Here is a 26,097-nt window from a genome sequence, read left to right as displayed (position 1 = left end):
AGGACGCCCTTCCCATCGCCTGAGGCCCGGGAGTCACCGTGGAGGCCAGTGGTAGGCGCTGCCCTTGCCGGTGCGCACCACCTCCACACCTGATGCAAAGAGCAGCCTCCTCACTCGGTGCTGCCCCCGCCCAGTCCCTCCTCCTGCCCACCCTGCAGCGGCCTGGGCCGGGAGGGGCAGCAGGGGCCCCCCAGTCACCACTTATGCCCGCAGGTTGGAGCCGGGCCCTGGCTTTCATCCATCCAGAAGCAGAGCCCCAGTGGGACACAGGCGGGTTCTCAGGAGAATGATGGTAGGCCCGCACCCCCCAAGGACGGCACCATCCCAGCTGACGGGCACTGGAGTGGGCACGGGAATAGGAGGGCTGGCAGGGGCCTCCCAGTCTGGGCGCCTGGCCCAGCAGCCAACAGCCACCACCCAGGCACACTGACACCCTCCCCGGGGAAGTGGGACACTTCCCGCCTAGGTCAGCCAGCCAGTTTAGAGGCGGCCTGCCATGCCCCACGTGCTCGTTCCAGCCTGGGGGCAGACGGGCTATGAGGGACACCCCAGAGCAACCCCCAAGGCTCTGCTATGTCCTCGAGCCCCAGACCCACCGGTCAGACTTAGCTCTCTAAGGGAGTAAGTGGGGACAGGCATGGAGACCCACTGGCCTGGCCCACGATGCTCCAGAGGACCGACAGGACAGGGTCAAGGGCGAGCACAGGCGAGCACGGACGGGCCGGACAAGCCCTGGACCCGGCACAGGTGGCCACACGTGGCACCTTGGGAAGTTCTGGGGACTCTCGTGCCTTCCCTTTAGCTCAGATTGGCTGTGGAGATGCAGGAATTAAAGACACTCTTTACTGTCTCTGGAAGCAAAGTAGCAATTTTACAGCAGGGTCACATCCCCGTAGCTGGCCCAGCTCTGGTTAAGTGTCCAGCCCTGGGCATTCACAGTCCTCCTTGGCCCACATGGTGCAGTGGGACAGGAGGGGCGCAGGGAGAGCTGGTCCTCTGCCCGCTGGGGGATGGGAGGGTGGGGTCAGGATCCGTGGGGCCCACGTGACTCTGAGAGCCGGAGGACACCCCGGGGGCGGGGGCAGTGTGACCCTCCCCCTGGGAATGTCCTCAGCAGCACCCATGGGTCCTTGGGGAGCTGAGGGCCCATCACGGCTTCTGGGACAGGCCCACGTGCTCCCTGCCGTCTGGCACAGCCGCTCGCTGGAGCGGGGCTGCAGCTGCCCGGCCTCGTGAGGTGCCGGCACAACGGGCTACACATCTGTCTCCATGCGCAGCCGCTCCATCCTGCGCATGTTGTCCTCCACAGCCACGGGGCTGGTGATGTGCCGGGCAAAGTCCTCGGGGAACCAGCCTGTCTCTCCATCCCTCAGCCTTTCACCGTAGAACCAACCTGGACCCAGACGTGGGGCAGGTGAGGGTAGGGTCCTGGGAACCAGGGACAGGCCCCGAGGTCAGACCCCCACGCCTCCGAGCTGCCGTTCCAGAAGACACCAGGGCCAGGCAACACTTGGAGCAGACCACTCCCTCCTCCTGCCTCGGGGGCCTTGCCAAGGCCGCGTGGGCACCCAGCTTCCACCAGGCCCTCCACCCGCCACCGCCACAGCTGAGCTGGTTGCAGACAGCTTTGTCTGCCCTGCGCAGGTGCACGCAGGGTCCCCAGAGCACCAGACACCCTCCTCCTGCTTAGGACACAGCAACAAATAGCCCTTTAGGGACTTGGGGATATTGGAGGCGTCCTTGCAGGGGGTGCCGGAGGGGGCCATGGAATCAGGCCACCATGAGCAGAGCCCGTGCTGGTGTGCTCCGGACCCTCGCGGGGCTCCAGACGCCCGGAGTGCCAGCCCGCCTGCCGCACAGCCCTGCTCACCGTCCACCTGCTCCAGGACCAGCACCACGTCGGCCTGCTGCAGTGTGACCTCGTCCGCCTGCTTGGCCAAGTAGGCCCTGGTGACCTCCACCTGCAGCAGGTCTGTGGCACGGGGAGGGTGTCAACGATGGTGGGGTCCCAGGGAGCGCGGCCTGGGAGCTCTGCAGCCCGTGCTGGGCAGGGCTTCCCCTCCCAAAACATCCCCCATGGCCTGGCTCCCCTGGGGCTGGGGGGGACCACAGAGGTCTCAGCTTCCCTTTGGCTAAAGCAGGAGCCTCCCCAGAAACCAAAGGACAGGCTGTCCTGCTTTCAGGGCCAGGAACTGGGGGACAGAGCTGCAGGCCAGCCTGCTCCCGCCGCTGGCCTGTTCTCCCAGGCAAGGGGCAGTGCCCTCTCCCCAGCGCAGGGTGGGTGAGGACTGAGACCACGGGTCTGCGTGCACAGGGGTACACATGTACCAGGGCTGGGGCCCCCACCCGGCAGGCCACCCTGGGGGCAGGTGGCAATGTGGACGCCCCCTCCATGCCACCCCCGAGCCACCTGGTGTGGGGCAAGTGCTCACCTTCTTTGCTGTGGGGGCCCTGCCCCAGCCGCTCCCCGTGGGTGAGCGCCATGATCCACCGGGCACGGTCACTCCTGGGGGCCAGGGAGAGCGCGAGTGAGGCCCCAGCCTGGTGACCTCGGGCCTGACACCCTCCACCCCGCCGTGTGGCACTGCGGGAGCCCTCGAGGTGAGACACGCGCACACTGCCTGGGCACCCTTTCCTGAGCTGTAAGCGGGCAGTCTGTCTGGGCCCCCCAACCCACTATGCTCAGGAGCCCAGGCATGGGAAGACCCAGGGTGGGAGGGGTGGCAGGCAGGCGTCACCCTGGTGGACTGGCCTGTGTCACACCTGTCTAGGGTCAGAGTTGGGAGGCAGCAGCACCCCAGACCCTAGGCCACCCTGTTCCCTGCTGCTGTGCCCCAGCCCCTTGTCAGTTTGCTATTTGAAACCCTCAGCCTCAGCCTCAGATCTGCTAAGGAGGCTGTGCAGGAAGGAGCCACTGTTCCTCCCTGTTACCTCTCACTGCCCCCCACTGCCCCAACCTGTGTTCCGGCCCCACGTCCTCCCACTGCTCCGTGGCAGGGGCCGCCTGCCTCAGGGCCTTTGCACGGCCATCCCCTGCGGGAGCGGCCCCCAGCTCTGCCTTGTGATGAGGCTTTCCTCACCACCCCACCGGCATGCCCCACCCTGCCCCGCTGTCTCCTCAGCCCTCACCCCTGCGACAGCCGGGCAGTTTGGCTGCTCACTGTGCGAGTGTGACCCCGTTGGGAGCGTGGGCTCCGTGAGGACAGGGCCATCCCCGGCACCCACCGCAGCATGCGGCACAGTGGTGCTCGGGACACTGGGCTTGAATGCGTTCTAGCAGAGTGGGCCTCCTGTCTTACGCGGAGTCGGCAGACAGCAGGATCTTCTCCTGGCGGCCCTCGCTGTTGCGCAGCAGGGCCACCTGGAACAGGTACGGCACGGAGGAGCTGCGGTTGCCGCCCCCTGGCAGGTTGGTCTCCGAGGGCTCCACCTTCTGGACCTGGATGTCGTCCACCTGGGCGTAGTCCTGGACCACGAAGCTGTCCTCACTGCGGGGAGATGGGCGGCCGGATGCTGTGGGGGTCCATGGGCAGCGCGGGTCTCCCTGCCCAGCTGGCTCCTCCGCAGCAGTTGGGGGCCAGCCAGCCAGGTTGCTCCTGAGAGCTGACCTCCCTGGAGAGCAGAGGCCTCAAGCTCTAGGGTCCTCGTGGCCTGGGCAGGCAGACGCAGGCCTACGGACAGAAGCCAGAGCCAGCACAGGAGAGGCACGGGCCACCCCACGTCACGGCGTGGGGCTGAGCGCCTGCAGGAGGCCGCATGCGTGTGTCTAAGCGGGGCCACCGCCCGGGGCAGGCCCGGCTGGGAGGGGGCCCTGCTGTGCACCCCGACTCTGAGGTCAGGAGGCATAGGTGGCACCCCCAGGCCCCAGCCCACCTCCCCAACCTCCAGGCCGTGCCTGCTGCCCACGCCCCACTGGCAGGGCCCACCTCTTCTTCCTGGTGACCACCAGGACGTCATTGAACAGGAACAGGTAGCACGTTGGCCGGCTGGCGAGTTTTCGGAAAAGCCCAGTTTCTTCTGCCACAGAAAGCTCCCCACGCTTCAGCAGCCAGCGGGAGGCGGAGATCAGCGGGAGGGACTGAGGGGGGACAAGCCCAGGAGAGTACCGAGTCCTGGGGCGCAAGATGTGCAGCCTGCCTCCGAGGTCACCTGGGGCTGCACTGACGGACGGAGCATGGCCCAGCCTCAAGCTAAGCGTCCTTCAGTCGGTGGCAGGTGCTCTGTGCCAGGCTCTGCCTGGCGACCCAGTCAGGCCCATCCTGCCTCCGACCAGGCCCAGGGGCTTGCTGGGCCCCCTGAGCGCTGCTCTGAGCTGGGAGCAAAGGCCGCCCCACGGAGGCCCCCACACGAACATCACACCAGGCAGGGGAGCTCGGCAGCATCGATGCACAGCCTGGGTGAGGGGCTGCCCACTCTGAGGACCACCTCTGTCCAGGGGCCTTTCCTGCAGAGGGGCAGCCTCTCTGCTGCAGCCTGGGAAGCGGGCCTGGCCAAAGCACAGAATAGGAGGCATAGGCGGCCAGGCCCCTGCCCTGCTGTGCGGACCCTCAATGACCATGGCCAGTGTCACGCCTGGCCTGGGGCTGGTGCTCAGACCCAGCTGCCCCCCGACCCAGACACAGCTGATGCTTGGGGGGGCTGGGCAGGAGTGGGATGTAGGCAGGCAGGGCGCTCGGGAGGGAGGGAGGAGGGCCTGCCCGCTAGCCTCTGCTCCCCAGACATGCCCTCAACACCCCACACCGCTGGGCCCTGAGCCCCCCATGCCCCCGGCTCTGGCCAGCACCATGGCAGTCGGCCTGCTCTCCCGCCCCCATGCCTGCTTCAGGACTAGTTACGAGGTGCCGCAGGGGTGAGAGGCCCGCTCACGGTGAGCCAGGCCTGGGACCAGGTCCTGACTCTGACCAGGGGCATACTCCACCCCACACACGAGGTCTGCTGCCCGGTGAGGAGAGGGTCAGGGCACCACCTATGTGATCTGCACAGGCTTCAGGCTCAGTGAGGCAGTAGGCCATCGCCACCCTGATGCCGCCTCTGGGAAGCCCACCCCGGCCCACCCCAAGGAGTCTGCCCCACTTGTTGGAGCCTGTGTGCCTACCCTCCATGGCTCTGCTGCCCCCTGCCTGCCATGCCCATGGCAGTGGCCCCACGGAGCTCTGGCCCATTGGGCAGCCTTTGGGGGTCAGCAGCTCAGCCTGGTTGACGGTGAGCTGAGGCCAGCCCGCAGGGCTGCTTGGGCCCCAGTATCCCTCTGCGTCCCCTGCCTCCCCTGCTGTGAGCCCACAGGGCTCCGGGGCAGACAGGCCAGTGGAGGGGGTGCCAGGCTTGGTGGGGGTGGGCAGAGGCCGCCTTGGGGCCGGATTTAGGCAGAGCAGTTCCCACAAGGACAAGACCTTCCCAGGGGGGTGCTTCCTGCATTAGGCAGGGGCCCAACTGCCTGGGGGCACAGCAGGCTCAGGGGCAGGGGTCTGCTGGTGTGGGCAGCCACTGGGGGATGGCGGGAGACCTATGGGGGTGGAAGTTTGAGCCCGGGCTGCTTGGGAGGGGTGTAGGCTGCCTAGGCCCCCTTGCCCAAACTGACAGGCCATTCCTGGCCTCACAGGGAAGCCTGAGACCCAGCTGGCCGTGATGCCTCATCTCTGTCCTTAGCATGGCCAGCAAGGAGCTGGCTCAGGGTGGAGCCTCCACCGGGGCTGCCGCCTGCTCCCCTTGGGGTGGGTCTCCCCTCCAGCCCTGCAGCCCTGGGGGTGGGGGACACAGGCCAGAGAGACCTGTACACCACTGACCTCAGGCAGGAGGGCTGTGGATGTGAGCCCCACGGCCAAGGGGGGTAGGAGCCACCAGGGATGCTCCCAGATAGGGAAATAGGCCTGGGGAGGCTGAGGCAGAGACCCCAGGGAAGGCGGGCACACCCCAAGGCCCCTCTCCAGCTGGGACATGCAGGGGGCCATGCCCGACCTGAGAGCCCCTGGGCTGGCATGGCTGCCTACCTTGACCTTGCCAAAGTCCAGCTGTGTGTGCAGCGTGTACATCTGCTCCGTGCGCTCCATCCTGTGGGCCCCCTCATTGCACTGTCTCACCAGCTGCAACGCGTGTGCACCCTGAGTGGGCCATGCTGGGGCGTACCTGCTGCCCCCCAACAGCTCCCTGGCTCCCACCCTGTGTGCCACCACACCCCCTCTGGGTCTCACTTGCCCCACTGGTCCCATGGAAAGCCTGGGGTAGGCGACATGGAAGCCCTCCCTGCCCGCCCTCAGGGTTCTGCCTCCAGATGGGTCTGGGCTGGGTCTCGGTTCGGCCTCCCCTTCCCTAGCCCCCCTCACCTTGCTCATGGCCTTGAGTGCACGGCTGGCAGCCTTGTACCTCTCAGGCTGGCCCTGGGTCTTGAGGCACAGCGTCTACAGAAAAGATACCAGACGTGTGTGCCAGGTGCCCTTAGCAGGGCTCAGGGGCCTGCATGGGGTGGGACTCGCCTACCAACACCAGACCCCAGTGGGGGCTGCAGGGAGGCCAAGGGCTGGTGCCCAGAGGTCCTGCCAGGCCCTACTGAGGTGCACAGCCCCCAAAGGGCTCTGTCAGGTCAGGCTTGGGTGGAAACCTGCAGCAGGTGCGCCCCAGGACACCACCCTTCTAGTCTGTCTTTCTTGGTCCGGGAGGGGAGGCCACCCACAGCCCCTATTTATACACTTCCCAGAGGGCCCTGCAGGGTCTGATGTCCCACCTGCTTGGACAGCTGATCCTCTAAACACCGGCCACATGCTGCCCCTGGAGCCTAACTGGGCTCCTGCCATGTGTGTGCTCACATGTGCATGTCTGTGCACACTTGCATGTGCACAGGTGTACCTGCCAGTGTGCACATGTGCTTTTCACCCACCACATGCCCCTCTGCCCCATAAGCTGGCATGTCCGAGGCAGGAGCCATTCCAGGGAGCTCCCTGGAGCCCCTACCTCAATCCGTGGAAGGGGGACAGTGACTGGGACCCAGGCCACCCCAGGGGTGCATGCCCAGCACAAGGGGCCAAGGGGTGCTGGGACAAGGCAGCGACCGCCTCGGCAGGGTCTGGGAGGCACCGGTCCTGACTCAGCATGAATCAGCCTCCTGAACCGGGCGAGTGAAGGAAGACCTGCAAAGCCCTGGAAGGGCTCCTGGCAGAGGGGCCGGTGGGCGATGGTGGTGGCGGTCATGGCTGCTAAAGCCTCTGAATTGTGCTCCTAGCTATTAATTGCGGAGCCTAATAGGCAAAGCGTGGAGCCGCAGGTCACAGGAGCAGCGCCCGTCGGCCGGGGCCTGGGCCTGTACTCACGTCGGTCAGGAGGGGCAGCCGGGTCACCCTCTGCATGGGGAGGATCAGGAAGGAGATCATAGGCAGCCCCCTGCATGCGGGCCGCTTCTCGATCTCTCTCAGGACCTCGCGGAAGGCGGAATTGCTGCTTCTGAAGAGAGAACAGGGCTTCCCTCAGCTGCGGCGGAGGCGGGTGGCCCACACGAAACTGAGCGGGACCTGTGGAGGCCAGGCTGCAGGCAGGAGCGGCCCAGGCGGGGCACTCACGTCAGCCTCTGCAGGGCGCGCTGCTGGTAGACCTCGTTGGAGCAGTAGGCCACGTAGGGGTGGAAGTGCTTCTCCGCGTGCTCCTCCAGGATGTCGCTGATGTCATCCACGCACACCTGTGCCTTGTGCCGCTGCTCCAGGTCCTCGAAGAACCTAAGCGGGGAGGGTCCGCTTGTCCGCCACGTGCTTGTGCAGAGGCACGCGCACACACGCACACGCAGAGGGGCCCAGCTAAGCTCCCAGGGGCCGCACTGGGCAGGCACATGGTGGACCGGCTGCCCAGGCCACACGGGGCCCTGGCTAGCCCAGGGCAGCTATAAGCCGTGGCCTCCCAGGTATGATCGGCTCCTTCGACAGGAAACAACTGGGCACACACCCATGGCTGAATCCAAGGCCACTTCCTGCTGATTCTGGCAGAGACTGAATGGGCACCATGGATGCAGGATGGACGGAGAACCTGTCATTTTGACTTGATTCCCTGGGACTTGAGTTGGAGCCACCAGGATCTGCCCGGAGCCCAGGCACCCTTTGCTCAGGGTCAGGGTGGGGCCAGGAGCTCTGGGAAGGCCACAGAGGTGATCACCAGCCCCCTGCTTGCCTCAGGGGTTCCCTTCTGAGACATTGTCTGAAGGTGGCTGGACCTGCTGCAGGGGATCAGGTGTGCAAGGCTACTGGCCGGGGCCTCCGGTACATCTTGCAGAGCCAGAGGGCATGGGGCCCCGAGGCCCTGTCTCCGCTCCAGGCCCTGGTCAAGGCAGCCGGGAGGCCCTCCCAGCCCAGGAGCGCTGGCCCTCTGAGCAACTTCCCCTGAGGGCCCTTTCGGGCCGGGCTCCCTGGCCCATCCCTGGGCCTGGGGTGGCTTTGATGGGAGGGTCTTTTCCAAGTACAGCACTTAGGCTCCCTGGGCAGCCCACCTGGGAAACGAGACAGCTGGCTGACCTTTGGAGGCGGACCAGAGGGCAGTCCCCCTGCACAGACCCCCCCCCAAAAAGGGACCCCCCTGGTGGCCTACACACCTCACCAGGGAGTGACCAGGCCAAGGGCAACCAGTGCCACCATGGCCCTCAGTGTTCACCCCGTGTCCTGCAGTGTGACCATGATGCAGGGCTTGGGGAGCAGGACTCGGGGAGGGTCCCGGGTCCTCAGGGGCAGAAGTTGGAGCAGTAGGCCACGTAGGGGTGGAAGAGCAACCCTACCAATCTACGGGCCACCTGCCCCCCAGAAGATGGGAGACTCACCCTGCCTACCCTTGGGGTTCATTGGGGGCAATGAAACCTTGGCTGGGAGGCGGGCAGGGCCTTCAGGTCCCACTCATGGGCCCCAGCAGGACCCTTGCCACAGGGGTCCAGGCTTCCTATAGGTGGGAACATTCTGAGCCACCGCTGGGTGGTCCCAGCAGATGGGGATGGCGTGTCAGGAACAGATGGGGACCCTCCACACTGGAGGGAGTGCCAGGCCCCTGCTGCCCAGATGCAGGGCCCCACACACGCATGCAGGCAGGCCAGGCCAGGCCAGTCAGTGCCTCCCGTAGGTGACCCCGAGGGTTTCTCAGCAAGTTCTGGGAGAGCTGGCCATCAGCCACTGACCCAGAATAGCTGGGACGGCCACCGGGAATGGACAAGAGCTGCCAGGACACATCTAGGGGAAGAGGCCGGGCTGTCCCACCTGGGGACAGCTGTGGCAGTTGGGCGCTCTGGAGAGGTTGGAGTAAACACGTGGTTACTGTGGGGACATGGTGACAGAGGGGACCGCTGGCCAATGGGGGTCAGGGCCCTCAGCCCTGCCATGCTGGGGGACATGGAGCAAAGGGTCAGAGGAGCTTGGTGGAGGGGCAGCCCCTTCCCACGGCCGCTCGGTGAAGCACTGCTGACAGCCCGTCTTCAGGGACAAGATATACCCAGGGCTGTGGCCTGGGCGCTCCAACGGGCCTGCGGGCAGCAGACTCTACGGGCGGCTCAGTGGGGGCGGGTCCGCACTGAGATCAGAACTGGCTGCTGGGCCACCCTACCGTTTGCCCTTCTACCCACCTGTGGACCAGCCCCATCGGGTTCGAGAGGCTCAGGGAGGAATCTCCCAGGGTACAGGGCAACTCAGGGCTGAGCCCCAGCTGCATAGCTGGCTGCCCTCCATGGGAGGAAACACCCACATCCCCACGCACACACACATACATGTGCACTTACACACAGGCCTGTGGCTGCACACCCAGCACACCCCCCACCCCACCCCCGCACACTGCTCCCTGCACCCTGCCCCCGCCACCGGCCCTGCGACCAGAGCCCTGGGCTGGCACCAGACTTCGCTGGGCAGAACATGACCTGGGGTTGCAACTTGAGGCCACCTTCTGCCAGCTCCGCCCTCTGGGCACCTCACACCATGTCATTCAGCCCTCCTGGCAGGAACATGCCCGACACTCCACAGGGCTGTGCCCTGTCCTCCTGAACATCCTGGCAGCAGGGTACCTGGTGGGGGGGGCACCAGCACGCCCACAGCCCCAGTGCTCGTGGAGGCTCTTATGCTCCCCGCTGGCCAGTGGCTGCTCCAAACAGTCCATCCGCAGGCCAGGGCCCCAGCCTTTCCCGCTGGGGCAGGCGGCTCCCCGGCACCGAGGGGGCCGGGCACGGGCCTCACCTCCGACTGGCGCCCAGGACGTCCAGGATGTTGGAGAAGAGGTGGTGGTGCTCTGTCTGCGTCATGGTGGCCCGCAGCTCTTGGGCCTGCAGAAACTGGGCCACCAGGATGCCCAGGCTGTGCTGGTAGGAGAACTCGGATGTGAGGATCTCGAAAATGGCCTGGGGTGAGAGAGGGCTCACGTGAGGCGCCCACCACGCGGGCCTGGTCCAGGCGCCGGCGACTAGCGCTCAGGTCACGGGAGGCGATCTGGGGGCGGGGGAAGCCAGACTCCTGGCTTCGTGCTCTGGCTCAGCCACTTACACGCCGTGGGACGGGATCAGGACTCATTTTGTCTGAGAAGGGGTAATGGCAGCCACCCCCGGCCCAACCTGGCCAAAGGCACCGGGCGGCATCCTGACTAGTCCAGGAGGGGCCAACGGTGCACGGCAGGTGGCGACGCCCGGCATCATCCTCCCACATATATCGTGGGCCACGCTCCTTGCCCAGTCCCCTTACCTCCTGTCTCTTGCGCTCCTCAGCGGGCAGCTTGTCCAGGATGCCTGACTCTACCACCTGCGGACAAGCCCAGGAATCACGGGGCCACATCCTGGAAGCCCTCCTCCCTGCTGGCCAGAGCCACATGGGTGGCAGAGCGGCCCAGAGAAGGCGGGTGCCCAGGCCGGCCTGGGCAGAGCCGCCCCTCGTGCGACGCCTGGGGCCACCCTCGCACAGCTTAGTGCCGCTGAGCCGGCCTGTCCCTGCAGGGTCCTGTCCCTTACATCTTCTCCACGTGGGAACCTCCCCAAGACAGCCTCGCCCAGAACAGCCCTGGGCAGCGGATGAAGGGGACAGGCACTGGGAGGGGAGCCCAGGGGCCGGGCGGGGAGGAGCTCCGTCCCCCGGCAGCCCTGGGGGCTGGGAAAGCTGATGGGCATGGTGGGGGCAGGGCCGCAGCTCAGACAGCTGGGCCAGGTGTCAGCCCCTGCCTCGGGGGACGGGTCACCGTCCCAGCTCTCCGGTCCCCAGGCTGCCCTGGCTGAAGTGTGGCTCACTCAGCCCCCACGCCCTGCTGCTCCCCTGCAGAGCCTGCCAAGACAGCGGGTCCACTCTGCAGGGCCCAAGGCCACCCGGATCTCGCTTTCCTCCTCACTGGGCTGGGCAGGGGCCATCAACAGAGCCGGGTACAGGGGTGAACCCATGCCTCCTGTGCAGCCCAGAGGCTTGGCTGAGGTACCTTGAGCTCGGGTGGCTGAGATAAGAATCTCCATCAGCATTTTGAGGGCACCGTGTCCTGGACCCCACGCCTGACCGGGGGGATTGTACTCACCCAGCACCGGCTTTATAATAAATGTGCACTTCCAGACCTTTCCATCTGCCTGCTCTCACCCCCACCCTGGGGACCCCACCCCACACGGTGTCGTGGGGGTTGGTGGGCAGTCCCAGTGCCCCAGCCCCACTTGTCCCCATGGGGAGGTACATGAGGAGGCCACTGCCCCACAGGCCACCTCCCGGCTGCCCACCACGCCCACAGCCACAGCCAGCAATGTCCTCAGTTCTCAGGGAATGGGCCCAGGAGTCTGCCCCAAGGCCAGCTGCCCCCCCACGGGTTTGCTCAGAGCACCGGGGCCTCTGTCCCACTGTGCTTTCTGCTGAGACCCCCCCACGGCCAGGCAGGGCAGGGCCCAGAGGGTTTGCAGTGTGGCAGGGGCTCGGCTCCATCGAAGGTGAGGCCCGGCTCCCTCCCCCGCCTCCTGCCTCCTCACTCAGAGCCTCTGGGCAGGTTCCTGGGGGCAGGCCCCGGGCAGAACAGGGAGCAGAGGGCACGGCATGGATGGCATGTGTCCTTAACTGCTTTCTCCCCTGGGCAGTGCCCCCAGCCTGCCCTGCAGGGCAGGCAGCTCTGAGGGCACCAGGAAGGAGAGCCCGCAGCAAGCTGGGTACAGACAGGGCCCTCCACTGGGAGGGCCTGGGCTGGCTGCTGGGCCCGCGGGTGGGGAGGAGGGCCCCCGGCGCTGCCGCCCCCACCCCGGCCCTACCTCCGGCAGCCGGCTCCAGGTGACCTGCGGGGGCCGGTAGCTCCTAACCACGATGGGGCCGCCCACCTTCTGGGCTCCTTCGGGACCGGACGGCTCATCGAGCAGGTCGTCGTCAGACTCGTGGCTGGTGTTCAGGCCACGCTCCCGGACCTCCTGGTAGAACCGGGGGTCTGGGGAGAAGGGCTGCGTCATCTGTGGGCCTGACGGCTCCGAGCAGGTCAGATCCCCCAGAAACCCGCAGGCTGGGCCTTCCCGAGGAGCCCCCGAGAGCATCAGGCAGCACAGGGCCCCCCGGGGCAGGTTCCCCCAGGGCCGGCTGGCTGCCGTGGCTGTGCTGGACGTGCCCAGGACAGGGGTGGCGTCCCAGTGGGGAATGTGGCACCTTCAGGCCTGGCTGAGCCGACGAATCAGAGTGGGGCAGCGGAGGGGCTCTAGGTGGGGGGCTGGGTGCTCGTCCCCAGAGCCCCCCACACGGAGCGCAGCTTCCCGCCCTCCGGCTGCACAGCGCCTGCTCCGGGATAGGTGGTGCGCAGCCCAGGGCGCCTGAACCCTCAGCTCCCTGCCACACCTGCTCCCTCGCTGGGCAAGCAGCTGGTGCCTGGACCTCGATGCCTCCCCACTCCCCGGCCTGTGGCTGTCCTCAGAGGTTGGGGGGTGGCCAGGAGGGAGAGCCCTACTTGGCTGGGGCCACTGCCTCCTCAGGACCCTGCCCCTCACACCCACTGGGCACTCCATCCTGGCTGGGAAGGCACCTACCCCTCGACCTCCCCCTGGAGCGCCACTGGCGTCCCACCCTCAGCAGCCTGAAGGCACGGCTGGGGCCCAGCCCATCACCCACACCCTCAGGGGCCCCTGTAGGCTGCAAAAATTCCAGGCAAAGCCCACAGCGTGAGTGTCTGCACCCCCGTGGCCTATGCCTCGTTTGGCCTTGGTCCTAGCGGCGCAGCCACTATGGGCCTGGCATGTGCATGACATGCTTGACGTCTCCTGGGGGTGAGTGTGGGGGCTCTGTCTGTCTCCTGATCCTGGGATAGCGCAGAAAGAGTCCAAGAGAACTTTCTAGACCTCTCAGAGCTGCATGGTCAGATGGACTACTAGGGTCACTGCAGAGGTCGATCCCAGGCAACATATTCTCTGTGCCAGGTCATCCAAACCTGCCCCTCTCCCCGGACAGCCCCAGCGGGACCAGCCTCCTGGGGCCCAGCCTGCAGCCACCTCTGGAGGCCACACTCACCATCCTTGAATGAACCCTTGTGTGCACGTTTCCGCCCCAGCGTTCTCTGCACAAAGGAGTCACAGACACCAGCAGTCAGTGGGGAGGAGGGGCAGGTGTCTACACTACTCCCCCAGGGCCCAGAGACATCACAGCTTCACATGTTGGCTTCACAAGGGATATGGGGCCAAGTGGAGGGTGGGTAGGATGCAGCGGAATCAGGGTCAGAGCAAGTAGGGCAGGTGACCGAGGCCTGGGCAGATCCAGGAGGACTGCCTGGAGGAGGTAGAACTGAACTAGTCAAGGAAGGAGGGGTGTTCCTACTGGGTCTGGAGGGAGGCTCAAGTAAGGCAGGACAGGTGTAGCTGGGAAGGGCCGAGAAGGTGAGGGGGGAGCTGCACACAGGGGCCCAGAGACTGGGCCCTGGGGTGTCTGGGGGAGCTGGCAGGTTAGTGCTCGGCTGCCGGCACAGACATGGGGTCTGCAGCTGACGATGGGGCTGTGGTGGGTGGGGGGCTCGCAGGGCTCTCGGGGGCCCCACTCCTGGGCCCCACCAGCTGTCACTCAGAGTGTGCTCTCTTGGCTGGGAAACACCATTTTCTGTGACTTTGAGGTGCGCTGGCTCCGGGAAAGCAGGAGCTGGTTTCTTGGAACAAGTTGGGGCCTAAAAACTCCCCTTGCTGGTCTGGAATACGTGGTGCTCCCAGCCACGGCTGGCACCCCTCCAGCTTCCAGGTCTGGGCATACACTGGAGTCCTGGGCCCCTCCTGTACCCAGGACTCCCCATTAGCACACGAGCACCCCGAATGCCCTGGGAGCCCTCCTAGTGCCTGCCCACTGGGCTCATTCCAGTGCCCCAGCACTGGCGTGCGGGCACTCAGCAAATGTCTGCTGAGCTGTGAACCAGCAGCGAATGAACAGACAGGCCCTGCAGGCCTGGGCCTGGGTGAGCGCAGAGTGCCGAGGTCCTGAGGCAGCTTCTGGGGCCCTGGCATCTCAGGTAAGCACGGCCATGCTCTACCTCCCAGGCCAGGGGTCCTTAACTGAGGACAATGGCTAGGGTGCCCTGCCCCATGGCTCTGTACCCTTGGTGCCAGCACTGACGGGTGGTTGTGCCACAGCCCATGGTCACTGCAGGCATCTGTGGCAGAGGCTTCTGGGACAGCAACCTGGGCCCAGAGGGCCCTGAGCAGGCGCCCTTCCCGCCAGCCCCAATCTCCCGAGGATGGCGAGGGGGTACCACTGTCAGGCAGGGACGGGAGCCATCAGGCTCCTGAGCTGGAGAGGCCAGGAGGTGCCGCTGTCCTGGGTCCCCCGTGGGAGCCCCTCTGGCAGCCTGAGCCCAGGCAGCTGCCGCCTCGCCACCACTGCTGAAACCCATCCTTTAGACAGGCCCTCTCGGGGCCCGGAGCGGGTGCTGGCTGCTCCTGAGGCTCTGCTCCCCGCCGTGGCCGAGAGCGGGGACGCCAAAGCCTGGGGTCGTGGGTAAAACCCTGGACCTTTCTAAGCCTCGGCTGCCTCAGCTGGGAAATGGGGACATTCACTCAGCTCATGGCCTGGCTGTCGGGCTTCACTCGAATAAGCAGTGCCAGGAGCCTGCACACAGTAGGTGCTCACTAAACAGCAGCTGCATGAAGGTGATGCGACGGCCAGGCCCCTCCCTGCCCACAAGCCCCCATCCAGGCACGCAGCCCCCTACCTTATTTCTGGCGGGGTGCCGAGGTGGCTGGCTGGGCTCCTCGGCTAGGGCCTGGAGCCTGGGGCTGAGCTGAATGGAGCCCCCCTCGCCTCCTGGCGGCCCCGCGCCCCTCATGGCCGCTCGGTAGGACTGGTTCCTCAGGTTCCGCCTCAGCACCGCGCCGGAGCCCGTGTCCACGGCCATGTCGTCCAGGGAGAAGCTGGCGGTCGGGAGGAGCCGGGGGTCCCGCCGGGAGGCCTCCTTGCTGAGCACGGCTGCTCCGAAGCTCTGGTGGCGGGCTGGGGTCTTGGTCTTGCTGGCCATGGCCAGGCTCCGAGGGATCAGCTGCTGAGTGCCCATCCTGAGGGCCACGGGGCTGTGTGTGCTCAGGACCGTGGCCCTTGTCTCCTCATCCTCAGGGGCCGGAGGCGGGGGCGCCAGGGCGTCCAGCTGGGTGGTGGCGTCGCCCCTAAGCCGCAGGGAGCCTCGGGCCATCCGGAGGCTGGGTGCTGGGTTCCCCTGGGCATCGAGCTGTAGCTCTGAGTGGAAGCGGCATTCCAGGAGCTTCTGTTCCAAGGAGCTGTCAGAGTGCCGCTGAGACATGGTGAGTGGTCACAGGGGCCTGGGGGCAAAGGGCAAAGGTCAGGGAAGCATGTAGACGCCCACCCATGGCCCAGTCTCTTCCTTCTCAGCCTCTGCCCTGGCCAGACCCTGTGCCCGGGATGCAGCACTCAAAGGGTGGTGACAGCCTGTAGCAGAGCCGGCCATCCGCTGGCCCAGGACCCCAGGGAGGTCAGAGCCCAGCTGGCCAGGGAGGGTCGGGACAGGTGGCTGGCCGTCCGAGCTGTAGAGGCTGCCCTGCTAGGCCACCGAGTTTCCTCTGGTGGTGGCACACTGGGACAAATTCCCGAGCTGGGGGTGTAAGCATGGGGCCATGCGTCCTGCAGACCTGGGCCAGAATCAGCCACTCGGCCTCCTGGCACCACTGCTCATGGTCAACATGAGGACGAAGAGCTTTTCTGGGCCTGCATCAGAGAGCGTGGCAGGGACCCAGGCCTCGCCCCGCCCCGGAGTCCCAGAGCAGCAGGGCCAGCTCCGCTGGGCTGGCGTGATCACACTACTGTCTCCACTCCCAGGGGCCCTGGGATTTATTCTCCTTTTGCAAATGAACAAGGCCCAGAGAAGCCTGGGGCCCCAATCTGGCTCATCCTGAGGGGCTGGGGGCACAGGCGCTCAGGAGGGCGTCCTGCGTGGGGCGGCTGAGCCTGCGCCGACCCAGCACCTCCTTCTGCTGCACTGGCAGCTTGCGGGCACCGGCTTCCAACTTGGTAGATCAGAATGTGACACAGAGAGAACTCACTCCTGCAATCCTTCCCCCTCTGCTTTTAATAAAAACAAGGACAGCCAGTGTTTATCCAGCTTGTACACATGTAAAACTTGTATACATGAAAATGATGAAGGCCACGAGAGGGGAGAAGCCTATTTTCAGATGGAGTAACTAGGGTTCCAAGCCACCGGCCCCAGGTGGCCCCGCTGGGAGTGCGACTCACCTCGGAGGTCTGGCACGGCACCCTGTGCCGTTGCCTGCAGGTCCGGGGAGGACGCTGAACTAGGAGTTTAGCCAACGGCTTTGTGGAAGTGAGGGTGTGACCTGCTCTCAGCTGCCCTGGGGGGTGTGCAGCCAGAGGTGGCCAGGGCCTGGGCCTCTGGAGTCAGTGCTCCCTGGACCCTCAGGACCCACTAGCCAGGTCCCAGCCTGAGCCCACCTCTCATACTTGATGCCCATCCCTTCTGGTCCCCCACAGGGTTTGAAGCTCTGGCCCCAGAGTCTGCCGACATCACAGCAGAGCGCTGCGTCCACTGGAAGCCTGGCTCTCTGCCCACACGGCTCTCAGCGCACAGGCGCTCTGCTGCCCCCATCCCAGGGAGGTAAGTGCGCCTGAGCCTCCCGGCCACAGGGAGGGGCTGCCCAGATCCCTGGCCTCCCGCACAGCAGGATGGCCCACGCATTCCTGGGGACATTCCGAGTCACCCGATGGCAGCAGCCCACTGGGCCTCCCCCTGGACCTGGAAGCCAAGGGCGGGTCTGCCCTGCCCCGGATCCCCACCCAGGCGTCCACCAGTCCGCACTCACCCAGGCCTAGCTGGGAAATGGGTCTCTTTAGACTTCATGTATGCTTGCCGGACAGAGGGCCCCAGTGGGCAGCCCGGGCCTGGGCTTCTGTGGCCCCTTTACTCTACAGGGAGGCGGTCACTGCAGGGCATTCTGCACTGTCCACAAGAACAGGTGGCGCTGAGGGGCCGGCCCGGTGACTGTGCCCCAAGTGCCCGTAAGCCCTCTGGCCCTTCCTCCCCCTCCTCCCCATCTTGGGCCTGCGTCTTTCTGACCCCTTCCTCAAAGCTGGCACCCCAGACCCAGCCAGAGGAACGGCCTCTCCCAGTGAAGGGCAAAGTCTGCCTGGGGCCAAGGTTCCCAATGGAACCTGTCGGGTGAGCCATGGGCGTGACCTCTGCTCCCAGCAAGGCGGCTGCACCCACAGGCCTGCGGTGCCTCCAGCCGGGGATGGGGCCTGGGCGGGGGCACGGTCCCACGCAGGAGCTCCAGGCCCCTGGCTCTGTCACAGGGTCCACTGCACCTGCCCCCCTCTAACGCTCAGCTTAGCACCTAGCTTCGCACCGAGCTACCAGACCCAGGGTCGTAGGCAAACAGCACCAAAAGGCTTATCAGGAAAGACAGGCACAGGCGTCCCTCCCAGCGGATCTGCCCTCCAGGCTCAGCGGCTTGTCCCTAACTTCTCAACAAGGGACAGCCTGCTACCTGAGGTCTCCTAAGTGTGGGCACTCCTGGGCCGCTCCCGCCTCTCCAGGCGGTGTGTGGAGGTTGCCCCAGCCCCTGGGTGTGTGTTTGCAGGGCTGGCTGGTCAGAGCTCCGGGCTAGCACCACGTCTCCCTCGTTAATGATTCCCTCTTGTTGACAGGCTGGCTCGCTTCCTGTTAATTTTTCCCGGCGCTCCAGGGTTCCTGCCGTGGACCACACATTCCACACAGTGGACATGTCAGCTCCATGCTTTCCCAGAGACCCCACCTTCTCCCCTTCTGCTTTTCCCACTGGAGCTCCCCCGGGTCCCCTTCCCTCCCTCCGAGGCAGCCTCAGGTAGAGCTGCCTGAAAACATCTTCCTTCTGCCTTCCTCAGCTAACTGGCTGGGCCTTGCGGCCTGGGGTAGATTATTTCCTTCCTGAATGGAGAAGGCGTCTTCCCTGGTCCTCAGCTTCAGCTGCCGGTGACTCATCGGTCTGAACGTCCCTCCTCAGACTGTGAGCTGAGGCCCCCCGCCCTGCCGAGGGTGTGGGCCCCCATTCACTCCCCGAGCCACGGTCTCGTGTGTCCTCTAACCTACTCCTCGTCTTTTCTCTAAGCCTGGCTGTTTCCTGGAGTCACCTCTGCGGTCACCCCTCCCACCTGTCTTCTCCGGGATATCCATCAGAGGGGACCGGGGACTCTGGGTACATTCTGGTGGTGAGCCCTTCTCTCCGGCTCGGTCATCTTAGTCCTCCTGTGGGGGGGGACCCCTCAACACGCGCTCCTTCCCTCCAACCTCTGCGCGGCCGCATCTATCACCGTCCAACAGAATGAATGGTATTTTCTTTGAACTGGCTTCTTTTCTTCCCTGGCTGGTCTCCAGTCCTCCACACACTCTCGTCCCCCTTTGTCTCAGCCTCTGTCGGTCCCTCTCTCAGGCACCAGTTTGTCTTCCAACACCTGGTGGTGCCGGTGGCTGTCAGCTCCCACTTCAGAAACAGGCACGGTGCCGGCAGGTGGCCTCCGCGCCTGGTGCTCCTGTGCACACGAGTCTGTGCTTCCGCCTGCCAGGCTCTTTGGGACGCGCCCCGGCCCACAAGGGTCTGTAACTGGGGCCTGTCCTCCAGCCACGTGGTTCTGCAGAGCACCCACCCATGAGTGCTCACCCAGCGCTGGCCTTTGCCTGGTATCCCGGAGCTAGTGCAGGTGAGGGGCCGCGACTCTCCTTCCTGCTGCCCTTGGTACGTGCCAGCCATGCTGTCCAGGCAACAGTGTCACTGAGAGATGCTGGATGCCCTGTGGTGGCCCCTTGGGCCACAGAGGCGAGTCTGCTGCCCATTAAAGGCAGCCCGGGAAGCTCCCTGGAGATGAGGACAGCAGGCAGCGAGGGCTGAGTGCTGTCTGTCCTCCCCGTGAGTGTGGGCCCTTCGGGAGAAGGGAGAGTTTCCTGCTCGGTTCCCACCAATGGTCAGGCTCAACCCCCAACCAGCAAGTGAGCGCTGGGTGCCCCAGGCTTGCCTTGCTCTGGTCTCCTTACCCTGGTCCCACGGGCCCTGGAGCTCCATGGCAAGAACAAAGCCACGTGGGCACCTCGCTTCAAGCAGCAGAAACCACCAGGACTGCATCCCTGGAGCTTCAGACTGGTCTGCACCCCCTTTTGAGTGACTTCCTGGTGCATCTGCTCAGGTGGGCTGGGGCAGGGGGCCCAAGAGTTAAGTCCTCAGAACGCAAGGTACTCAGCCTTCTATTTGCCACTCAGCAGCCTGTCCTGGTGTCCCTGGCACATGTGCAGGGGCAGGTAAGGGTCACTTGGGACTTGGGAGGGAGGCATGGTGGGCTAGGGGTCTGGACACCCTGCCCTGCCTCTGCGTGGGGGACCTCGCAGCCTAGTCCCCCAGTCCCTTGTTCTCCCCAACAGATGGGCTTCCTGGAGCCCTAGTGGGGTCGGGCCAACCCTCCTGCTTCCCTGTAGAAGCATAACCCTCCCAGCTGGACCTATGGTTCATGTCACAGCTGCTCTCACAGCCCCAGGACCCAAATCACACCGAGTGTGGGACCCACTGCCCCTCTGATTAGGACACCACCTGACCTCCATCCTTGGGGCACCTCTGTCCCTTCTGTCCTGGCCGCTAGGTCCAGCTGACCCCACTGTGCCTGGTGGGGCTTGGCCTCTCTGGAACCCCGGTCTCTGCTCAGACAGACTCGCCCCACAGTGATGGCCTTGTGCTTAGGTAATTCTGCCCAGCCAAGCTCAAACCTCAGAGGCATGCAACACGGGGACCAGGGATGGCTTTGTAAATTGAGTGGCACAGAGCCAACAGCTCCATTTGCAAGGTGCCTGGGGCGGCGCAGGGGCTCTTAGCTGGAGCACCTGTTACTCCCCAGGGGACACTGGCAATGTTCAGAGACATTCTTGGGGGTCACAACTGGGGGCTGAGCTGGCCTCATGTAGTATAGCCCAAGATGCTGCTGGACACTGCAGGGCACAGGACGGCCCCATAATAAGGAAACATCTGGAACTAATGTCCACAGTGAGATGGAGAAACCCTGGCTAGTTAACTAGAGACTCGCCTTTCAGGGTGGGGGTCTGGGGATATCCACCTGGCTGGGCTGAGCCTCAGACACAGCCTGGCAGCAGGAAGGGGCAGCGGTGTGCTGGGCAGTGCCTCCTGCCTGAGCAGAAGCCTCCTGCCACCTCCCTGCTATGAGGCCTCCAGGCACGGACAGTAGTCAGAGACCACCCACTTGGCTCAGCCCACAGAGCCCACCCGTCACTCCCCAGCTCCTCTCTCTGAATCCAGATATCCCATAAACATGGCCCCCGTCCCAGGCTTGGCCAGCACACACGGTATCTCCCCAGAGGCGTCCCAGCTGGGAGATCAGAGCCCTGATTCCGACAGGCAGCCTGGACAGGTGACCAACAGGTGTCCTCCAAATGCTTTCTTGCCAGCTGAGGCCTAGTCCCTCTCCAACCTTCCAGAAGGTGGGTGTTCCCCTCCTGGGCAGGCGAGGAAGCCAGGTACAGAGGGAATGTGGCCTGCAGGGGCCAGGCTGCCAGTCTGCAGAGGGGTGGGCAGGAGCTTGAGTGGACCACTGCCCCGGCAGGCCAGCCATGCAAGCGGGGTTCCTACTAGCAACAGACGCTCTTACAGACAGTCATCCCCCTGGCTCGGTACCCGCACAGGCGAGGAGACAGCGGCCAATTTACACAGAAACCAAAACTAACATCCTGGCCTGTCGAGTCACACTCAGACTGCAGTCCTCAGGGGCAGCAGGGAACCCTGGCTGGCTGCCTGACCTCATGCCTAGGTGTCCAGGCAGCAGGAGGGGCCCTGTGCTCTGCTCACCCATCCATTGTCCAGGTAACTTGTGTCCAAGTGACTCAGGACCTTACTTCTTCTGGGGGGCTCCGCAGACCCCCATGTCCCATCAGTCCCTCCCACCAGGGCTGAGCCCTGCCTTCTGTCCACAGCTCCTGCCTGGACAGGGCCAGTGACCTACCTCTCAGAGAGGCTCCTGTGGCCTGTGGGTACAGTACGGGCAGTGACCAGAGTAGAAGCTCACCCAAGTGACCGAATCAGTAACCTCTAGGTGGACGCCCCTACTACCCCCATTTTACAGATGAGGACACTGAGGCCCAGAGGGCTTAAGTAACTTGCGTTGGTTCACACAGAGCCAGGATTTCCACCTTAGGTCCCACCCCTAAGTACTAGGCCAGGGGTGGGCAATGTCAGGATGGACAGGTGCACAGGCCCGGAGGCCCCAGGCAGGTCCTGTGGTGCCAAACACCCCCTGAGCCCCCCCACGGGGAAGTGTGGGTGGCTCACCTCAAGTGGGCGGGTGGGGATGGTAGCAGGCCCTGCCTCAGCTCCAGGTCAGAGGCAGAGAACGCCCCCATGCTGGACGCTGGGCTGATGACCCCCCGAACCTCAAAAAGGGCCCTTGCTTCCCAGATGCAGGAGCTGCGGCGGGTGTCTGAGCAGTAACGGGATGGAAGCAGCCTTGGAAGCACCCCCCTCCCTGCCCCGAGGGCCTGGGGGGCGTTTGCTGCTGGTGCTGGCAGGGGTCTTACTCTCGGGGGTGTTAACTAACTCCTGGGGCCAAAGCAGGTTTGGGCGGCGGATTCCTGGTAGTCGGGGGGCCATTTCTTCTCCCTCTGACCCCTTCTCAAGGTCCTGGAGCTTCCTAAGGGTCAGCGCTGAGGTCTAACTGGGGCTCCCGCTCGAGGGAGCCCCCGGGAGGCGGCGGCACAGACCCCTGAGGCCCGGTGGGGGCCCTGGGTGCAGCCAGGCCAGGCCCGCAGCGGCCCGGGAAAGGGGCCCAGAAGGTTCTCAGACCCCTGGGCGGGGCCTGCAGGGACAGCGAGGGGAGGAAAGGAAACCCGAGTTCCCGGCCCCTCTGCGGGCCTTCCCCAGCCGCCTCGCCCCCCGGGGCCCCCCCCAGGCTCACCTGGACCGCAGGCGGAGGGCAGCCTGGTGCCGCGGCCGAGGTGCGGCCTGTCCGCTTCCAGGTTCCGCGCCCCGGCCGGGCGGCCGCGCAGGGCTCCGGCCCTCGGTCCCTCCCCGTCCCCGCCCCCCACTTCCTGTGCAGCTCGCTGGGAGGCGGCGCGCCCCGCCCGCCAGGGGGCGGCCAGGTGCGGGCCAGGTGCGGGCCAGGTGGGCGCCCGGGCAGGCGCGGTGTGGGCCGGCCGCTCCGGCTCCGAGCCCGGCGCACGACGCGCCGGCGGGCGTTCCCCCGGTACCTGGCCGTGCCGCCCGCGTCACCTGGCCCGTCCGCACCTGGCCGGCGGGTGCCCACGTGACCCAAGGCCGGCGGGCTGCAGTCCGGCCGGAGTCCGCCGGCAGCAGCGCCTTGGGGCCGCCCTCCGCTCCCACGCCCTCTGCCGGCGGCCGGCGTCGCCTGCGGGTGTGGGGCCCCGGGGGCCTGCCCCACTGCAACCCCCAATCAGCCGCCGCTCTCCTTCAAGCCCGGCTCTGCTGCGTCTGCTGCCTCCAGCTCCGGGAAGCCCTCCCGGTAGCCGACCAGCCCTGCGGGTAATCTGCTTTTGCCAGGAAGCAGCCCCGCCTTCTGGATTTTCTCGGAGAGGCGGCCAGGCCCGGACTGCAGCCCAGGACACACTGCGGCTTCCAGGTGTGGTCTTCAGCACCGCCCCCACTTTGCGCCTAGCGGAGGTGCCTGCTCAGGGCTGAGGCTGGACTCCAAGCCTGGCCTTTCCAGCCTTGTCCAGCTGCTGCCCTGGCCAGAGCCCAGGACAGGCCAGCAAGGGGTGGGGGGAGATGCTTGGGGACTGGGCTCTCATGCTGCAGGAGGAGGGGGCGGTGGGACATGCTGGCCTCCACCCCGGGCTGGGGCCCTCCTTGTTATCTGGTGAGTCCTGGGTCACCCACCACCCACAGTTCCCAGCCCACACCCGCCCAGGGTTGCAACAACGGGGTGAGCTCCCTGTAGGCCCCGCTCAGGAGCTGCCCCCGGTTCCCAGTGGCCGCCTGCATCAAGGGCAGTGGCCCGACTTCCCCAAAGCCCACCCTTCTTGTCCACACTCGATGATCCCCCGCCTTCCCAGGGAAAGCCTGCCTGGCTGTGGCTGTCGCCCAGCACCCCTACCCACCACGCATCTCTCGGGAAGGGGCCCCTTCCTGCCCACTGAGCCAGGAGGCACGCCGCCTGCTGGACCCAGAGCAGGAGCTCCAAGAACCACTGTGTGTTTCCACTGGGCCTTTTCTCCTCCCCCACTGTTGGAAACCCTGGCACATGGGGCACGGCCTGGCGGAAGCTGCCTGGTGTTGCCCCCAGCCCTCCCTCCAGGGCTAGCCCGGGTTCATCCCCAGCCAGTCTCCTTGTCCTTCCTCCTGACTACCAGCTGGTCTTTGAGCTCCGACTGTATGTGGCCTGGCGTGCAGAGCATTGGAGATACAGCCATGAGCAGAACTGACACAGCCTCTGTGCTTCTGGAGCTAAGTGCAGTGGGGAGATGGACACTTGTAAAGCTGAGGGGTTCACCCCCCAGGGGGTGGGGGGCAGTGCCGTGCGAGGTTATCCCAGTGTGTGCGGGGTTGGGGCCAGGCCACTGCCCCTAAGAGGTGCTACTGACTCCATGATGGGGCAGAGTTTTCAGGCAGGGTCACTGCACGTGCAAAGGCCCTGAGGTGGGCAGGACCATGGCGAGGAGAGGGTGGGGGTGGGGTGGGGTGGATTGTGGGGGAGGTCTGCATCCTGAGAGCAGCAGGGAGCCGCTCAGGGTTCAAGCAAAGGGACAAAAGTGATCAGGGCTGGTGGAAAGACCCCTCTGGCAGCTCAGGAAAGGGCAGGGTGGAGGGGTAGGAACAGACGCCATGACCCCAACCCTGACCGAAGAAGCTGGTATCCTGAATATTGTCAGGATGGGGAGCTTACCACCTCCCCAAGCAGGGTGCTACATGGTCCCCCCTTACCACGACCTTTAGTCTTTCTTGATGTGACATGGAATCCAGATCATTCATCATCCTGGCATGTTCTCCCATGATGCTTCAAACTGTGCCTCTCAAAATGCGGCCATCAGGACAGACCCAGTACCACGCCAGGACAAGAAGAGGATCACTCACCTCCTCTCTTCTGGCTACTATACCTGTGCTAATATGGCCTTTTCCAGCTGCAGCTCTTACACGTGTCCATCCCACAGCACTGAGCCTGGAGCCTGTATGTAGCAAGTACACAGTGAGTGACCTGAGATCCCAGCACTCAGCCCCAGAGGTGCCAGTGTGCCAGTGACCTTCTGACCTGTCTCCAGGTCCCCTTCTCAGGAAAAGCCCATTGCCACCGGTACCGCCCAGAGTGATTCTGTTCGAGCCCCCCCTGAGCTGTGCATTCGGGTGAGCCTTCAGACGCCACAGCCCCTTTACTGCCCTGGGGGCCTCAGTGCAGTGGGCAGGGTGCAGCTGGCCCAGGGATGCAGACCCATTCTCCTGACGCCACCGCCCCAGGGCTGGCCGCTGGGTGAGCGTGCCGTCCTGTGCTGGGGTGGGGGTGCCACAGGCTTGTGGAGCAGGCCTGGCAGTTTTCTGGGTGCTGTGGTTTGAAAGGCAGCCCCACCCAGCCTGCCGCCTGACCAGACTCTGCCCCCATCGGTGGCCCCACCCACAATCGGTGCCACAGGAGGTGCTCAGGGGGGCCGTCAGTCCCATCTGTGGGTGTGCGTTGCGTAGCGGGGACTAACGGCTGACCCTGCGGACAGCAGCCTGGTGGACACACAGCTTCAGGGCCGCTCCCTGGAAAGGCGGGAGGCTGCTGCCATCCAGAGGCCACTGCCGGAACTGCACCCACAAAGCCCAGCCTGCCACAATTGGTCGGGGGTGGGTGGGGGGCGGGCAGAATGCCTTGACCTTTGGGTTCCTGACTCCCACTCCATGAACATTCCTCTTTCTGAATGCAGCTTAGTCACTGCAGGGTTAATCCCCCCATCCCCTTCCCACCCGGCCGCCCAGCCCTCTGAATCTGGGAGCCCTTGTGGGGAGGAGGCATCTCCCCATCTCTGGTTGAATCAGTGTGTGGTTGGGACTAGTGGCCTGGAGCAAGTGGCTTGGCCTCTCTGGGCCTCTGTTGTCCGGCCTGTAAAGGGGGGGGTTGATAATGAGCCACTTGGGGGTGGCGGCTGGAAAGATTCTTAAGTGACAGGTGTGGAGGGAGGCCTCGGGCTGGCCACTCCCCTCACTCACGCCAGCCCGGTGAGTCTGCTGCGGCTGGGACCACGAGCACGCGGGCCGGGTCGGCACACAGCCGGGAGACCTTGGGGATGTTGCCTGGGCCCTTCCTCCCTGCCTCGTGCCTCCGGGACCACGTGCCCCCTGCTGAGAGCGGAAGGCTCCTCATCTCATGAAACCCCATGAACACCTTCTGCAGGGGCCTCATCATCGTAAATAAGGACCTGGGGTGCAGAAAAGTGCTTGGCCCCAAGCGCAGGGCCTTTGCATGTGCCGTTCTCTCTGCCTGGGATCCTCTTCCTCCTGGTCTGTATAGACCTCTCCCCTTTTACCCTTTTGCCTCAAGGGCACTTATCTAGCAGGCCTTCCTGTCTGCCCCTGGAGGAAGGAAACGCTTCTCACCCAACTCAGGGCCTCTGCAATGGGCTGGGTTGAGTTGCCCCCAAAATGAATCCAAAACCGAACTCCAGTACCTATGATGTGCTCACTGGGAAATGGGGTCTTTGCAAGTGTAGTTAAGACCAGATCGTGCCTGT

At 65.1% G+C, this 26,097-nt stretch overlaps 1 protein-coding gene and 1 long non-coding RNA gene across 4 annotated transcripts; one reads left to right on the top strand and one right to left on the bottom strand.

Moving 5' to 3' along the window:
• Positions 1-852: 852 nt before the first annotated feature.
• ARHGEF16 (Rho guanine nucleotide exchange factor 16) lies at positions 853-22,663 on the bottom strand. Of its 3 annotated transcripts, none has more exons than XM_036882671.2 (15): positions 22,335-22,663; positions 15,106-15,706; positions 13,428-13,473; positions 12,194-12,363; positions 10,674-10,730; positions 10,176-10,336; positions 7,548-7,700; positions 7,302-7,431; positions 6,321-6,395; positions 5,988-6,080; positions 3,927-4,078; positions 3,300-3,488; positions 2,433-2,506; positions 1,871-1,972; positions 853-1,428 (listed from the first exon to the last, which is right to left on the bottom strand). In XM_036882671.2, exons 2-15 carry the CDS (start codon positions 15,685-15,687, stop codon positions 1,370-1,372), a joined length of 2,043 nt encoding a protein of 680 aa, XP_036738566.2. In that variant the 5' UTR covers positions 15,688-15,706; positions 22,335-22,663; the 3' UTR covers positions 853-1,369. The 3 variants fall into 3 exon arrangements, with proteins under 3 accessions (XP_036738566.2, XP_036738565.2, XP_036738564.2); XM_036882670.2 differs by having other exon boundaries at positions 853-1,393; positions 12,218-12,363; positions 22,335-22,661; XM_036882669.2 differs by having other exon boundaries at positions 853-1,393; positions 22,335-22,659.
• Positions 14,014-19,327, top strand: LOC130683283 (uncharacterized). Its single transcript, XR_008996853.1, has 3 exons — positions 14,014-14,406; positions 16,890-17,013; positions 18,063-19,327. It is a non-coding gene; the product is annotated as an uncharacterized LOC130683283 (long non-coding RNA).
• Positions 22,664-26,097: the final 3,434 nt, after the last annotated feature.

The sequence above is a fragment of the Manis pentadactyla genome, chromosome 4 (assembly GCF_030020395.1).
Source record: "Manis pentadactyla isolate mManPen7 chromosome 4, mManPen7.hap1, whole genome shotgun sequence".
Lineage (NCBI taxonomy): Eukaryota > Metazoa > Chordata > Mammalia > Pholidota > Manidae > Manis > Manis pentadactyla.
The sequence above is the reverse complement of the archived record's forward strand: the minus strand, read 5'-3'. Positions and strand labels throughout refer to the sequence as shown.

Coding starts and splice junctions, on each gene's coding strand:
- ARHGEF16 (XM_036882669.2), bottom strand. CDS start 15,687: ATGTCTCAGCGGCACTCTGACAGCTCCTTGGAACAGAAGCTCCTGGAA. Junction 12,364..13,427: donor CAAGGGTTCATTCAAGGATG/GTGAGTGTGGCC, acceptor CCTTCTCCCCAG/ACCCCCGGTTCTACCAGGAG. Junction 1,973..2,432: donor GGGCCCCCACAGCAAAGAAG/GTGAGCACTTGC, acceptor CCCGTGCCACAG/ACCTGCTGCAGGTGGAGGTC.